Source organism: Capra hircus, chromosome 11 (genome assembly GCF_001704415.2).
Source record: "Capra hircus breed San Clemente chromosome 11, ASM170441v1, whole genome shotgun sequence".
In the NCBI taxonomy this organism is placed as follows: Eukaryota; Metazoa; Chordata; class Mammalia; order Artiodactyla; family Bovidae; genus Capra; species Capra hircus.
Window position 1 is genome coordinate 7,232,471 of NC_030818.1, and position 17,225 is coordinate 7,249,695.

At 44.1% G+C, this 17,225-nt stretch overlaps 1 protein-coding gene across 1 annotated transcript in view; it reads left to right on the top strand.

Annotated features, from left to right (window-relative positions):
* SLC9A2 (solute carrier family 9 member A2) overlaps positions 1–17,225 on the top strand; it is an 88,999-nt gene that overhangs the window by 26,355 nt on the left and 45,419 nt on the right. The window contains exons 2-3 of the mRNA XM_018054964.1: positions 561–1,024; positions 7,960–8,210. Coding sequence (XP_017910453.1) covers positions 561–1,024; positions 7,960–8,210 — 715 coding nt within the window. The remainder of the gene's footprint in view (positions 1–560; positions 1,025–7,959; positions 8,211–17,225) is intronic.

The following is a 17,225-nucleotide window of genomic DNA, read 5'->3' on the forward strand; positions in this document are numbered from 1 at the left end:
AAGTTCCCCACTTCATTTCCATTGCCCACTGAGGGTCTGCTCATTACTGCTGCATGGCCATGGGAGTCCCTGGTCCTCACTAGGTCTTACACTGATTCTATTTATTTTTAGAGTTAAATTCTTGTACTTGCTCTTTGCCCATTAGAATTATCATGCAGTAATAGCAGCTTGTTGATGTATCTGATCAAAATGGTATTTACTGTTTTCTCACTGTTTCTATTGCATGTTTCAATTTAATTTTAAGAAATGTATATTTGATTGCCATGTGAATTTTTTTTATTTTTATTTTGCTATGTGAATTAATATACCTACATAGGGACACTTTTGTGACCCTGTGGACTATATAGCCCACCAGGCTCCTTTGTCCATGGGATTTCCCAGGCAACAATACTGGAGTGAGTTGCCATTTCCTTCTCCAGGGGATCTTCCCAACCCAAGGATCAAACCTGCGTCTCCTGAGTCTCCTGCATTGGCAGGCAGATTCTTTATCACTGTGCCACCTAGGAAGTCCCCATAATTCCTGTATAACCCGAATTTTGTCCCTGTGTTTTCCTGAACAGGATTCCATCTGTATCACAAGCTTCCCACCATAGTGCCTGAGAGCTGCCTGCTCATCATGGTGGGGCTTCTGCTGGGGGGGATTATCTTTGGAGTGGATGAGAAGTCCCCCCCGGCCATGAAGACGGATGTATTTTTCTTGTACCTCCTCCCACCCATCGTGCTGGACGCGGGCTATTTCATGCCCACCCGCCCGTTCTTTGAGAACATTGGCACCATCTTCTGGTACGCTGTGGTCGGCACGCTCTGGAATTCCATTGGCATTGGGGTGTCGCTGTTCGGGATCTGCCAGATCGAAGCCTTTGGCCTGAGTGACATCACTTTGCTCCAGAATCTTCTCTTCGGCAGCTTAATCTCGGCTGTGGACCCTGTGGCCGTGCTTGCCGTCTTTGAGAACATCCACGTCAATGAGCAGCTCTACATCCTGGTCTTTGGAGAGTCCCTGCTGAATGACGCCGTGACAGTGGTGAGTAACCAGCTCCGGCAGTGTCGCTCCACCAGGCAGGGGCCCCACCTACTGGCTCTGTGCGCAGAGTGGGCATCTGAATGGTCCCCAGCCCCAGTGCTGGGAAGGGCCCTTTGCTTGGTGCCAGACTCTGTTCTCACTGTCTTAACATTCTCAATACCTTTATTATTTGTTATTTATTCATGGACTTCCCTGGTGGTTCAGGGGTGAAGAATTTGCTTGCCAATGCAGGAGACACAGGTTTGATCCCTGAGTCAGGAAGATCCCCTGGAGAAGGGAATGGCAACCCACTCCAACACTCTTGCCTGGAGAATCCCATGAACAGAGGATCCTGGTGGGCTATAGTCCATGGGGTCTCAAAGAGCTGGACATGACCGAGTGACTAAACAACAATAGCAACAACGATTTATTCCTGATTATATAAAGGCACCTCATCTTCCTTTGCCTGGATCTCACCAGCTGTGTGGCTCATCCTGTTTGCACAGCTTTGCTGCTGCCAGAGGAGCTTCACCGTGACTGTGAGCTGTGTGTCCTGGGGGTTTCTCACTGGCGGTTTCAACAACAATGGTCTTTGATCATAATTCAAAGGACTCAAGAGTGGGTAGCCATTCTCTTCTCCAGGGGATCTTCCCGACCCAAGGGCTGAACCTGGGTCTCCAGCATCACAGGAGGAGTCTTTACCATCTGAGCCACCAGAGAAGCCTGTGGCATGTGTAGTGCAAGTGAAATGATCAAGCCCACTGAGTGCCGTTCTCCATCTGCGGAGAACGCAGATTTGAAGCAAAGTTTTCATGACCCAACTCACTTCCTATTCCTACTCAGCCAGCAGACTTTGGGTCCTCATTTTTCTGTAGGTGGGTATTAATTCAGAAAATGCAAATTGTCTTTAATTTTCACTAACTGACACATAATTAGAGTCAGAGGCTCTTATGAGCTTAATGTGAGCAGAACTGACCTGCTTCCCGAGCTCGGGCAAGAAGCCTCTCCCCTCACCCACACAGCTGCACAGAGCTCCTCCACCAGTCAGGGACACTTGGGTGACCTTGGGTATGTTAACCAGTCAGTGAATGTTGGTGATGCTATTTTATGTTACCCAGGGTTCTGTAGCAGTGATGGTGATAGGATCATAGTCAGTAACCTTTTGTGAATGTATATCTTGTGTCCAGAATTTTTATAGCGAATGTATATCTTGTGTCCAGAATTTTTATAGCAGCCTATGAAATAGGTATACTTCCCATTTTGCAGATAGGAAAATTGAGGGAAATATTAAGTAAAGTGTATTTAAGTAAATTAAGTAGTTTATTTTACCCCCTCTGTTAGTTCCAATCATTAAAATGGCTTTCTTGATTTGTTTAAAAGTTCACATAGGTTACAAGGAAAGAAAATCAGTTCCCTTCAGTTTTATCGTGTACGTGTAACTTAAGAGTACCCGGAAAGAGTCCCTCCATCTGAGTTGGAGAGAGGATCCTTTAAATAATATCTTTTCTAGAATGTTTGAGCTTCCCAGGTGGTGAAGTAGCCAGTAGTTTGCCAGCAATGCAGGAGACACAGGTTCGATCCCTGGGTCAGCAAGATCCTTTGAAGAAGGGAATGGCAACCCACTCCAGTGTTCTTGCCTGGGAAATCCCATGGACAGAGGAGCCTGGTGGGCTACAGTCCATGGGGTTGCAAAGAGCTGGACATGACTGAGTGTGTGCATGTGCGCACACACACACACACACACACACACACAATATATAGTATCCTGTGTGTAGGTTATGGGGCATCGGCTCTTCAAAGATAGGTTATTGTGATCAGCTTCAGAAGCAAACTGAGACTATCTTTTTAATAATTCAGTTAAAGTTTACAATAATATGACATCTAAAATAAAAGTTAAGATAGAAACCAACATTGTTCTCTGTTAATCTGTATTCACACCCTTGACCTGAATAAAATATCACCTTTAAGGATATTCATTAACTCTGTGTAGATATTATTATGTAAAAATAATTTTCTGATAAGGAAACCCCATTTTCAGAATGTTGTTCAGTTGCTAGGTTGTGTCTGACTCTTTCAACCCAGGGACTGCACCATACCAGGCTTCCCCGTGTCTCATTGTCTCCCGGAGTTTGCTCAAATGCATGTCCATTGAGTTGGTGATGCTATCTAACCATCTCATCATTTTTAGAATAGCTGAGAGCTATTTTGAGACAGTGAAGTCACCTCATTCAAGTAACAAAATCCACTTCATTTATTCCATTATTCATTAATAGTGGTTAGTCATTCACTCACCAGTATTAAATTTTAAGTGGAAAACTGCCCTAATGATGAAGATGTTTTGTAACTCATTCTAATTTCTGGAGGCATCACGTTTTCCTTGCTGACTGATGTTCGATGTATACACTGTTACCAGGGAGACTGGAAATTTTAGTTGACAATCTTGGATCTATTTAGTGTATAGAAATCCTCACCAAGAGATAACAGTATCCTGATGCATTGCTTTTAGGAATAGGGGAGCATCATCAGGTCTGATTCAGGATGACCTGCCACTTCTTTACACTGCTGTCCCTTCTCTTTTGAGATTTCACATGCAGTCGCCTCAGTGGTCCAGTCTTTGAGTGTGTCAAGAATCAGACCTCATGGAGTGCCAGGCTGGGCTCCCCATGTTATTCAGCAGCTTCTCACTAGCTTTCCATTTTACACATGATAGTGACGCATATCTATACTGCTTTATCCCTCTCCTTCCTCCGCTGTGTCCACAAGTACGTTCTCTAGATTCCATAAATAAGTGCTAATGTGATCTAGAGGAGTAGGATTGGGGGAGGGAAGGGAGGCTGAAGAGAGAGGTGATATATGTATAATTGTGGCTGATTTGCGTTGTTCTATTGTAGAAACCATCACAGCATTGTAAAGCAGTTTTCCTCCAATTAAATAAATTAAAAAAAAAAAAGAATCAGATCTCACACAGATAGAGAGAACAGATTTGTGGACACAACAGGAGAAGAAGGTGGGCTGGCTGAATAGGAGGCTGAATTAACCAGGAACGAGTAATTAATAGTAGGCTGAATTAATTAGGAACAATTAGAAAATGATGTACAACATTACAATTTTGTGTCCCAGTCAGGTATCCTTAAAGAACGGAGGAAGAGATGTTGGGGGCTTTCCAGGTGGCTCAGTAGTAGAGAACCCACCTGCTAATGTAGGAGATGTGGGTTTGTCCCTGGGTGGGGAAGATCCTCTGGAGGAGGAAATGGCAACCCACTCCAGTAGTCTTGCCTTGGAAATCCCATGGACAGAGGAGTCTGGCGGGCTACAGTCCATGAGATCACAAAAAGTCGGACATGACTGAGCACAAGGACTGACTCGAAACAGATCATATCAAATGTTAATATCTATAAGTATTTTTAAGATAAGAACAACGAATAGAAGCATTTGAAAGTACCCCGGTTTCACATTAGCCCATTTCAGAGCTGAGCAAACAGGTACTCTTGGCTTTTCAGTTTTCTAAAAATACAGTTGTCAAGTTGAGGTCAGCTTTGCACAGGCCAGCTAGAGACATAATTGTAGCCACGTATGTAATATGCATACATATACTGTCTATAAATGATTGCTTCAAAAGCACCTTTCTGTATAGGTTCCCTTGTGGTAAAATGAAAGTATTTAACTGGAATGAACTCACCAGGGGGTTATGGCTGGTTGTACCTAAAAGAGTTTTATCTCGTGCTGATCACTAGGTATCAGGTTCAGTGTACAACAGGCAGGAGGTTATGGAAAGCTCTCTCGTTGTCAAGGTAACATTTCTACCTAAGATACTCTCTCCTAACGTGGCCCAGCATCCGAGGAAGTTGAATGATCAAACAGGAGCTTCTGCCAGCTCTCTGAACGTGGGGAGCCTGTGACTCAGCCACACCCTCTGCAAAACCTACAGGGATATAAAACACAGAATATGCATTTGATAGCATGATGGATGGGGCTGCCAGGAGAATCCCTTGGGGAAGTTTAGGGTGTTGTCAGTGAGTTGATCCTTAGGAATGGGCACCTGACTTCCTTTGGAGACGTCACTGGTGTCTGGATGGAGTGGAGTGGGGAGATGAAATAGAAAGAGGAGAAGTCACAAGTTCTTTGCACAAGAAATTTCTCATTCCTCAGAGGAAATGAGGTCAGCATTCAAGAGACAGCACCAACAACACAGGAAGCTTTGCCTCCAGATGCTGAATGGTTTGGGAGATCGCCTGTGTTGCAGGAGGGCAGAGGGAAGGACTATTTGCAAGGGCTGTTGGAGTCCAGAAAGGCCAGAGGGAACCAGCAGCTTCAGCTGAGCCATGGAAGACAGATAAAGTTTCCCCTGGTTTGCAGGCTGGGTTTCTGCCAAGAGAAGCCAGGGGCAGGAGTGCATAATTACGATGTGCTTTGTGGAGCACTAATGAGACTCTGTCCTAGACTGCAAGCGTTATAATGCATTTTTAAATAATGCATCAAGTGGGGACTTCCCTGGTGGTCCAGTGGTTAAGATTCCACTTTTCCAATGCAGGGGCATAAGTTACATACCTGGTTAGGGAACTAAGATCCCACAGGCTGCCATGGTGCAGACAAAAAGAGAAAAGCATCAGGCATATTCAGCCTCTTCCCAGAGTCAGGCAGCCAATGATTTTAAACTGGAGAGTGAGGAATGGAGCATGCTCAGTCGTGTCCGATTCTTTGCAACCCCATGGGCTGTAGCCCACCAGGCCCCCTCTGTCCATGGGATTCTCCAGAAAAGAATACTGGAGTGGGTTGCCTTCTCCAGCCAGTCTTCCTCACCCAGGGATCAAACTCAGGTCTGCAGCACTGCAGGCGGATTCTATACCATCTGAGCCACCAGGGAAACCCAAGAAATGGAACAGCAGTATTTAAAGGAAGTGAGTCTTGTGGTGGCTCCAGGAAGCACTACACAAATGAGTGATGCGGGTTGCTTGTGCAGGCTGGCAGCAGGGCAGACGAAGCCACGGCACCTGGGAACAGACCCCAGAGCCTGAGTGGCCCGGGGTGGGGGGCTGTCCATGCAGAGCTGGAGACTGGGAAGCCTGTCCCTCAGCCCGGGCAGCAGGTGACCGTCCCCTTCTGGCCTGGTTGTTTAGAAGCAATGGATAAATAGAGCGCATCTCTGGTCCACTCTCAGGAAGCAATCGTGGTGTGTTGATGCGGATGAAATCTGATGTGTGTGGCAGGCTCTGCGTGACAGTAGGAAGCAGCACGACTTGCAGCCAGTTCCTTCCTGGAGAAGGACAGTCTTTCAGGATGTTCGAGTCCTTGGGTTTGCGAGGCGCTTATTTCTTCTGCTGTGTGCGTGCTTGGCTGCTCAGTGATGTCTGACTCTTCACGACACTACGGGCTGCAGCCCGCCAGGCTCCTCCGTCCATGGGATTTCCCAGGCACGAGTATCGGGGCGGGTTGCCATTTCCTTCTCCAGGGAGTCTTCCCAGATCAGGGATAGAATCTGTGTTTCCTGCATTGGCAGGTGGATTCTTTACCACTAAGCCACCAGGGAAATCCCTATGATCGCATAGGAAAGAGGAAAAGTTCCCTGAAACCTGTAAAGTGTAGGCTATAAAGGACCTTAAATGAGGAGGAAAAGAGTGAAATGGCTATTTGCTGGGATACACCCTGATTAAAAGAGTCTCTGCCTCATTCTTGTGGTTAAAATTGAAGAACTGACCCAGAGGTGGGATACCTGGATTCTGGTATTGCCTCTGGTATTTCGCATGCCTGTGGATGAGTGGGTTTAATTCTGAGTTTCTCAGAAACCCAGGGAAGGTGTCACAGGGACTGTACCCTTAAGGTCTTTGCCCCCATGTCCCATCAGCTGACTTTCCTGGAGATTCTGGCTGCAGACATCACAATGAAAAGAAGCAAAGCACGTGCCTGTCTGTATGTCACTTGCTGGTTTCGTGAAAAAAAAAAAAAAAAGTTCAGGAGTGAGGCGTTGTTTCCAGTGCTGGGTGCTCAGTGATCCTTAGAAACATGTTTGAAAACAGGTGTGAATGCCTGTTATTTTGGAATACTTAATTAAACTATGTAAAAGACTGTAGGTTTTTCAGAAACTGAGCTCCACTGTAGTCTCATCACTTCGGAAGCACAGATATGTATGAAGTTACAGCAGACACACACGTGGTTGCTGCCTCTTTAAGAAAACCTGATCAGGTCTTATGTTTCATAAGAGGTATGTGTGTGGGCGGGGCAGGGAGGCAGGGACCAAGTGAGGACCTCAGTGACAGAGGGGGAGGATGTCTTCAGGGAATAGACCACTATGGATGGGCAGACCGACCCCACAAGAGGGCCTTGAAAGGTCACTAAACTCACAGCCGACACCCACAAGCTTTCTCTGTGACACAGTCCTCGTCGGGCATTGGGAACGCAAGCAGGGTGTGTTGAAGGGTGACCAAGTCTTTTAAAATAATCTTTTAGGGTCTAAAAAATGATGTTTTAGGAGTAATTCATGTAAATAATTTTGAAGTCTCTTCTCTCTCACATCTAGAAATAGATTTCCTGATGACATGCTTTCATCAACACTTTTTGTTTAAAGCTATTGAATGCCCGGGTTTCCCAGGTGGCTTGGTGGTAAAGAATCCACCTGGCAATGCAGGAAATTTGGGTTTGATCCCTGAGACAGGAATATTCCCTGGAGAAAGAAGTGACAACCCACTCCTGTATGCTTGCCTGGAGAATTCATTCCATGGGCAGAGGAGCCTGGTGGGCTACAGTCTGTGGGGTCGCAGAGTGGGACATGACTTAGCAACTAAACACAACAATTAAATGTACTGTTAAAATGTGAGATAAAGAGATGCCCAGTCGCTCCCACTCGCCGTCCACTTTGGAGCACAGAAGACACACCCTTATTAAGAGGCAGGTGTGTTTCTGGGGCTTCGTGGATGATGGGGAAGTTGGCAGGTCCTGACCTCCCTCTGCGTCTCCCATAGGTCCTGTACAACCTGTTCAAGTCTTTCTGCCAGATGAAGACCATTGAGACCGTTGACGTGTTTGCTGGCATCGCGAACTTCTTTGTCGTGGGGATCGGTGGGGTGCTGATCGGCATCTTCCTGGGCTTTATAGCGGCGTTTACCACGCGCTTCACACACAACATCCGCGTGATCGAGCCACTCTTCGTCTTCCTGTACAGCTATTTGTCCTACATCACGGCCGAGATGTTCCATCTCTCAGGCATCATGGCGTAAGTATTTGACTCATGTGCATCATGGCGTTTTGTGGAATCCATGTGCTCTAAGCTATGTTTACACGTTATGTAAAAAGAGTAGATGCTCTTGAATTCTTCTCAGAAAAAATTAAAAGTAGATTTTGCTTACTTTTTGCTTCAAAGAAATTAAAGTATGGGTCAACCAGATTTGTACTAAAGTGATCCAGTGCTGACATGGAACAATACTTTTAAGTGACCTTTCGGGTCTCATGAAATAAGAGGAGAAAGTGTTGGGGCAGATGGTGAGGCACCACGAGTTTTCTGAGTTTGATGACCATTTAGTGTTGCCCAGGTCAGCTTACTCCAACAAGGTTGTTTTCGAAGCTGAGTCTTGTTGGTAAGTCACTTCAGTCGTGTCCGACTCTGTGTGACCCCATAGACGGTAGCCCACCAGGCTCCCCATCCCTGGGATTCTCCAGGCAAGAACCCTAGAGCTCTGCAATTGCTTCTGTATATTCATTTAAACAACATTAGTAGTAGAAAACCTTCACTCTGTGTGATATATTCGATTTGAGGTTACAGCTTTACATCATTCAAAGCAAAACTCAATGAATAAGGCATGCCATCATGGCCTTTGAGCTGAAAGAAGTTATAAAGCAAGAGTGGATAGTTATCCATCACTCACTAACTGATTCAGAAGGATGCTCTCAAAAAGCTCTTCAAGTAGCTGAAGAATGGTTACATTTGGGTCCAATGTTAGCTTATTAGGAGGGTCACTTTGACAGAGTTTACTTGTTGGGTGTGGGTGTTTTGCAGCTTCCAAAAATAAGCCTATTATATTATGGCCATGACTTGTAGAGGGACAGTGAGAAATGCTTTGTAATAGAATGCCTTTAAAGGTTTTAATTTTGACGAATATTTTTTACAGCTTAATACACGCCAGCCTCTCTCCTGGGGTCTGCTATCCATGTTTAGGGTTTGTGTTGTAAACGTGGGTCTAGTTCTTCTTGGAGTTTTATTTGCAGTCTGATTTCGGTGATGCTTTGAATGTGGACTGTTTATTTTCTGGCCATATCACCACTTTTGTAGCAGAAGCAGTGAGATTTGTCTCTCTCCACAATGACAGTGGAACCCACTGTAATGAAAGCCAGGCATCAGGAAGTTGTGTGATGTTCTGTATCCCAGGGAACCTAAATAAAGCACCAGACTAATCCAGTCTGACCCAGTACTGAAAGGGGCAGCGTCTTCCGGGTGGCTATTCATATCATTTGTATGACCTCCAGTGTCCTCACTGTTCTTTGACTTGTGTCATTGAAAGTGTCTGATCAGCTGGTGACAAGGTCTCTGCAAAGATGACAGGGCTGGGACTTTGCATCTAGTTTCCCAGCAGTGTCCTTGCAATGGTTGGTATAAGAACCTTTAATATATATAACCTACATATATGAATAGAACCTGACCCTTGTTGTTGTTTAGTCACTCAGTCGTGTCTGACTCTATTCCAACCTCATGGACCATAACTCACCAGGCTCCCCTGTCCATGGGATTCTCCAGGCAAGAATACTGGAGTGGGGTGCCAGTTCCTTCTCCAGGGCATATTCCCAGCCCAGGGATTGAACCTGCGTCTCCTGCAATGGTAGGTGGATTGCTTACCACTGAGCTACCAGGGAAGCCCTCATTTTGACCCTGGGCATATGTAAAAGTTATGTAAAAGTTAAGTAAAAACATATGTAAAAGTTCTAGAACATCCACAGAGCTATGTGGATATGCTTGTCAACTTTCCTGATGTTCAAAGCAGCAACTGGTATGGGAAGATCCTGAGTGTGAGGGGGGACAGGTGAAGTGCTAATAAGGGTAGAGTCCTGGTACATCTCTGCTTAGCCATGTCTGGGAGTCAGAGTCCACAGAACTCAGAAGGCTGGTGATGCCCCAGGTACCTGACCTTCTGCGAGGGTGGGATCAGTGCTGTACTTGCTCTGGGAACTAGGGTCTTAGGGACAAATCAGGGCCACATCATACTTCCCAAGTGTTCAGGAGAGTTTTCAATTCAGAGAGTTTTAATTCAGGATCTTCCCATACCAGTTGCTGCTTTGAACATCAGGAAAGTTGACAAGCATATCCACATAGCTCTGTGGATGTTCAGACACTTAGCTAGTTTCTTGTTTTCTAATTTTCTGACACCTTCCTGTTCATTGTATACTGGGATAAGTCGTGGAAATAGGGAAGGTGCATACTTGCGTATGTCTGTGCATGTGTGTTTCAGAGTGCATTTCCACTGCTCTGGAGCTAAGGTTAATGCAAAGTTTCTAGTCTCTTAAACATGAACCTTCACATTGCCATAGCATGGGACCCTCGAGTACCATAGTTTTATCGCTGGGGATGGAGAAGGGACTCATAGCATTGATTTTAGAAATTCGTACCTTTGTTCATGTGTTTTGAACTTTATGTTCAGAAAACTGCTCAGAGATAATTCCCGTTGTCCCTCTTACCCAAAGACACTAACAGATGCCTAATGTAATTCCTCAAATCAGATCCACAGGGATGTGAACTGAGCTGGGACTCTCTTCCCCCTCGTGAACATCACCCCTTTCTGGTTCTCACCTTGCACCCTTGCGTTGCTTTGGGATCCAGTCAGTGGGATGCTGAAAACCCACTGTCCTGAGGAGGGAATGCTTGGTTCCCATGGCAGCCAGTAGCCCGCCAGTCAATTACTGACTTCTTCTTGCTATGCTCTGAGAATTTCAGAAAATGTTCAAGTCCTCCTTTCGATATGATGGAGGGCACCCAATATTCTCGTTTTGTTTTCATGGATTAATAATTCCTTAGTCTTTCTTCTTTAGAGGACATTTAAAATACTTTTGGGCTTCCCTGTGGCTTAGAAGGTAAAGAATCTGTTTGCAGTGTGGGAGACCTGGGTTCTCTCCCTGGCTTGGGAAGATCCAGTATGGCAACCCCCTCTGGTATTCTTGCCTGGAGAATCCCCATGGACAGAGGAGCCTGGCAGGTTACAGTCCATGGGGTCGCAGAGTCAGACACGACTGAGCGACTAAGCATAAGCACACACAAAATATTTTTGATCTGTCGTTTCAGTGATTTTAGCAGCATTATTGCAAAGAAAGTAGGAAATGTTAATGACCAGTTCTGTCTTATGAATATTCATTGAATATCCTGAATATTCATTGGAAGGACTGATGCTGAAGCTGAAATGGCCACCTGATGAGAAGAGTTGACTCACTGAAAAAGACCCTGATGCTAGGAAAGACTGAGGGCAGGAGGAGAAGGGGACGACAGAGGATGAGATAGTTGGGTGGCATCACTGACTCAATGGACATGGTTTTGAGTAAACTCCAGGAGATAGTGAAGGGCAGGGAAGCCTGGTGGGCTGCAGTCCACGAGGTTGCAAAGAGTCAGACATGACTTGCAACTGAACAGCAACATATCTTATGAATGAGCAAACTGAGGCCCTGGTGGGCAAAATCCTCGGCTGTAGGGTGAGGCCTGGACCCTGCATCTCCAGGTATCAGGCCCACCCAGAATATGTTCAGTAAAATAAAAATAAAAAATGAGCACCTCTCCATGACATTTGTTTGTTTGTTTTTGGCTGTGCTGGGTTTTCATTGCGGTGGGAGCTTAGCTGCCCATGGCACATGGGATCTTAGTTCCCCAACCAGGGATCAAACCTACATCTCCTGCATTGGAAGGCAGATTCTTAACCACTAGCCCACCAGGGAAGTCCTCTCCGTGACATTTTAAAATGAGACTCTACCAAGAATTTCCAGAGTGGTAGGCTCAGGGATGAAGTCAAGTATTGGGCTGATGTCCCTGGACTGTGGCAGTCACCACTGAGGTGTGAAGGTCATGTTCCCTTTCCTTCCTGTTTTCCTTTGTACGAGGTGGTGATTGTCATCTACTGAAAACTTGGAGAACAATAAGAAGCCGTGCTTTTGCTTGCCATGTTGCAGCTTCTCTCCTGGTTGCTCCTGGTGATGCTTTGCCCACCAGTTGTAAGCAGTTGGAAGACCATCTCTTCAGGAGGCAATTATCTGGGGCTTCTCTGATGGCTCAGGGTAAAGAATCTGCCTGCCAGTACAGGACACACAGGTTCCATCCCTGGTCTGGGAAGATCCCGCATGACATGGAGCAGCTACGCCCGCGCACCGCAACTGTTGAGCCTGTGCTCTAGAGCCCGGGAGCTGCAACTGCTGAAGACCGTGTGTGCCTGGAGCTCATGCTCCACAATGAAAGAAGCCGTCACAAGGAGAAGCCTGCGCATGGCGACTGGAGACTCAGTGCAGTCAGAAAAAAATAATAAATAGATAGAGATGCAAGGCAGAATCTCATTAAGTCAAGATGAACAACAGAACACGTGCTCTACAGAATATCAACGATTATAAAGATCCAAAATGTAACCAGCAATGCTACTAACCATTTCTAAGGCAGGTACCAGCCCTGGACTCTGGTATACAGGCTTCTCTTGAAGTTTCCCAAAATACCTCACCCCTACGGCCACTGCCCCAAAGAGCAGTCCCAGGGAAGGCCCTGGTGCGCGTGACATGGGCTGTGTCGTAAGAATGAGTAGGAACCCAGTTTTAACTTGAAAAGAAAATTCTTTAGACTTTGATGTTGGAGTATTCATGAGCATGCTTCTGGAAGAGCCTCGGGGTCTAAAGGCTGCAATTGCTCCAGATGAGGTGTCTCTTTTTCCAAGATCGGCACGGGATTCCTCTGATGGGGAAGGTGGGGAGGAAGATGAAGTATTAAGAGGCTTAGAGCAAGCCTTGTTTGTTCTATTGAGTGAATCCCTGCCACACCATGCAGGCATCCTCAGAGACAGAGCATCCTGTTTACATCAACGCATCGAATCGAAGAACCCATTGAATCATGAAGAACCCATTGAATCTCAAAGAACAACCCACTGAATCACAAAGAACAGTTGAGGCAAAGAGAGAGGGACCATAACACCAGCTTCTATCCGTGGCTCTGGGTCTCCCGCTCTGTTCACTGTCTCTTTGTACCTTATGTTGTCTTGGCAAATAAAAGCTTTATTTTTGGTGATGTTTTTGGTACCTTCAGTTATATCTTAGCCTGATCCAAACAGACCTTGTTAAAATCTTAGGTATTTTTTTGATATTGAGCTTCATGAGCTGTTTGTATATTTTGGAGATTGACCCTTTGTCCGTTGCTTCATTTGCAAACATTTTCTCCCATTCTGAGGGGTTTTTGTCTCATTTATGGTTTTCTTTGCTATGTGGAAACTTTGAAGTTTGATTAGGTCCTATTTGTTTATTTTTGTTTGTATTTTCATAGGAAGTGGGTCAGAAAAAGATCTTACAGTGATCTATATCGGAGAGTGTTCTTCCTATGTGTTTCCTCTAAGAATTTTATAGTATCCAGTCTTACCTTTAGATCTTTAATCCATTTCGAGTTTATTTTTGTGTATAGTGTAAGGGAGTGTTCTAATTTCATTCTTTTACACGTAACTGTTCAGTTTTCCCAGCACCACTTATTGAAGAGGCTGTCTGTTCCCCTCTATATTCTTGTCCCTTTGACATAGATTAGATGACTATACTCCGATTAAAAAAGGAATACATATATAAGTATGTGACTGAGTTAGTTTGCTATACACCTGAAACATTGTAAATCAACTTCAATTAAAAATATAAATTAAAAAGTAAAAAAAAAATCTTCTATTACCACCTCTATCACTGAATGGAGTGGAGGAGTGGGGGAGGGGAGGAAGACAGTAGAATGAGGTAGGAAGATAGTTAAATAATAGGGAAACAAATCATATCTCCCCTAATTTGCTGGCCCTGTTCAAGGAAAAAAGTGAGAAAGAAACAAAACTGCATTATTTTTTTAATGGTGACTCGCCTACCTTCTGTTTTATTTTGTATAATTTTCCCTCACCTACATGGCAAAACTAGAAAATGCAGGGAGGAATTTGAAATTATAAGCCGTTTTTTTTCTAACTTTACTGAGATGTGATGGGCACACGTCACTGTATAAATTTAAGGTATAAAATGTGATGATTAGATAATAGGTGTGTATTGCAGAATGATCACCACCATGAAGTTAACTGGCATATTCATCGCTTCATATAGTTACCCATCCTTGTATGTGTGCGGTGAGAACTTTCAAGTGCACAATACAGCGTTATTAACTGCCCAAATGTACCATCCTATGCAGGATTGTCCAGTCACCATATGGCCCCTTAGATCCCAGAAGTTATCCTGTAACTGGAAATTTGCAGCCTGTGATCAATTTTCACCTTTCCCCCTTACACCCCCTCCAAACCCCTGGCAACCATCAATTGACACTCCGTTTCTGTGACTTTGCTTTTTTTTTTTTTAAGATTCGAGATGTGAGTGAAATAATATACTGTTTGCCTAAAGTATGTAAATTCACCCAAAATACTGTTTTTTATTTTTAAAAAATGGCAAAAGGAGAAGTTAGGTAGTTAGATGGCATTGCCAATTCAGTGGCCATGAACTTGATCAAACACTTGGAGACAGGGGGACAGAGGAGCCTGGGGTGATACATGGGGCTGCAAAGAGTCTGACACGACTTAGCGTCTGAGCAGCAACAGAAACAGCAAAGTGTAAGTGATTTGGGAAATTATTTTCACTTGTTTTGATGGTTTAAACTTTTAATGAACTCATTCCAGCTGGTGAGTTCCAGTGTTTGCTTGGCTTTTTTTGAAGGAGGAAGAAAACTGGTGGGCTGTCACTGTTTTTTCCCTTGGGTATTGTCCAGTAGTGTGGTCATCAGCCAAATGTGGCTTTTGAGCACTTAAAATGTGGTCATTCTAACTTGAGGTGGGCTCTAAGTGTAAAATATACACCAGATTTTTAAGATTTAGTTGAAAGAGACTGTAGAGTATCTCATTAATGCTTTTTATATTGCTTGTTTGCATGTTGAAATGAAAATGTGTTATATTGGTTGGATTAAATAAATACCTTATGAAAGTTGCCTTCACTGGTTTATTTTTATGTTTTTAACTGTGACCACTAGGAAACTGAAGATTACTTATGGAGCTTGTATGCCATCTCTGTTAGCTTTGTTCCATAGCATCCACTTAGTTTTTTTTTTTTAATTTGCATTTAGAGATTTTATTACATATTCGTTTTTAAATGTATTTATTTATTTTAAATGGAAGATAATTACTTTACAATACTGTGATGGTTTTGGCCATACATCAATATGAGTCAGCCATAGGCATATATGGGCTTCCCTGGTGGCTCAGCTGGTAAAAAATCTGCCTGCTATGTGGGAGACCTGGGTTCGATCCCTGGGTTGGGAAGATCCCCTGGAGAAGGGAACGGCTACCTCCTCTAGTATTCTGACCTAGAGAACTCCATGGACCGTATAGTCCATTGGGTCACAAAGAGTCAGACACAACTAAGTGACTTTGACATAGGCATCCATGTGTCCCCTCCATCTGCAGCAAAGACACAGAGGTAAAGGACAGACTTTTGGATTCAGTGGGAGAAGGAGAGGGTGGGATGATTTGAGAGAATGGCACTGGGACATATATATTACCAGCGTTAGTTTTACTACTTGGATATTTAAAGCTTTGTTGAAATGTGTTTTCTTCCCTTTGATAAAGTAAAAGAAAAAAATGAGGGTGTGAAAAAAATGGGAAAAATAGAGCTGATGTGCAGTTTCTCCATCAATGGGAACAGTGTGGTTTATAAAGAACCTTTCTTTCAGAACAGGAAGATCAGAAAGGAAGGGGAAGATCACTGAAGGGAGAGTGGTGGGGGGGCCTTCTGAGGCAGCTTGAGATTATTAAGAAGTCAAGTTTAAGCCACCGTAAAAAATGAAAACTGTTGCCCCAAACCTGCATTTGGGGGTTTTGCTATGCTGTTGTTCAGTGGCTTAGTTATGTCTGACTCTTTGCGACCTCATGGACTACAGCACACCAGGCTCCCCTGTCCTTCGCTGCTAGAGAAGAGAATGGCAAACCGCCCAGCATTCATGCCTCAAGAACCCCATGAACAGTGTGAGGAGGGGTTTTGATATAAACACCTTCAACATCTGGCTCAGTGGTGGGATTCTCTCTGAGGAAAAGGCATCATTCCTACAGGCATGGGCTTCCCCAGGTAGCTCAGTGGTAAAGAATATACTTGCTAATGCAGGAGACATAATGAGACCCAGGTTTGATCCCTGGGTTGAGAAGATCCCCTGGAGGAGGATAAGGGAACCTACTCCAGTATTCTTGCCTGGAAAATTCCATGGGCAGAAGAGCCCGGGGGCCTATAGTCCATGAGGTTGCAAAAGAGTCAGACACAACTGAACACTCACACGCATACACACACACACACACACACACACACACACAGTACAGGGATGAACAAAATCCTTTAAAACAGATTCCCTATGTTTGGAGATTTCATATTTTTTATGAACTAAATTTGCAAACTTATCCGATATATAGTATTCAGAATAATACATTTTCTCACCCCATTTTCTTAGAAGTAAAACAACCCTTCAAACACTGTTTTAATCTCTGTTTTTGTCTGTACTTGTTCTGCAGACTAAGATCAATAACAACTATATATTTTGGTCTGTATGGGAAATGCAATTTACTTATGCAGTCCGTGAAATTTCAATTACATTAGTCCTATGTGGTTCCATTACACAGTTTGTAATTAGGTGTTTTAAGGTATGTTAAGAATGCAAGAAATAGTATATGGGGTATTTCATAGTAGTAGTTAAAAAACAGAGAACAAAAATTTAAAATAGCTGCAGTAATAAATGCTACCAGAGAGCGTTTTCTTTTGTGAACAATATTTTACAGATTTCTATTTAAGTCCAAATGAATAAAGTGATATAATTTGGGGTCTTTCTCATCCAAGGTTTGTGGTGGCTTCTGAAGCAGGTCATTTTCAAGGAGCCTTATTCCAGGTAGACTCAAAAAAGATTTGATTTTGGTGGAGGCAAAAACAAAACAAAACAAAAAAACAAAGTAAAATAAAGTACCCATTGTTACTGATGATCAGGGATAGATTTTTAAAGCTACTCAGTCTCTCCCCAACTCCTAAAATGTTTTTG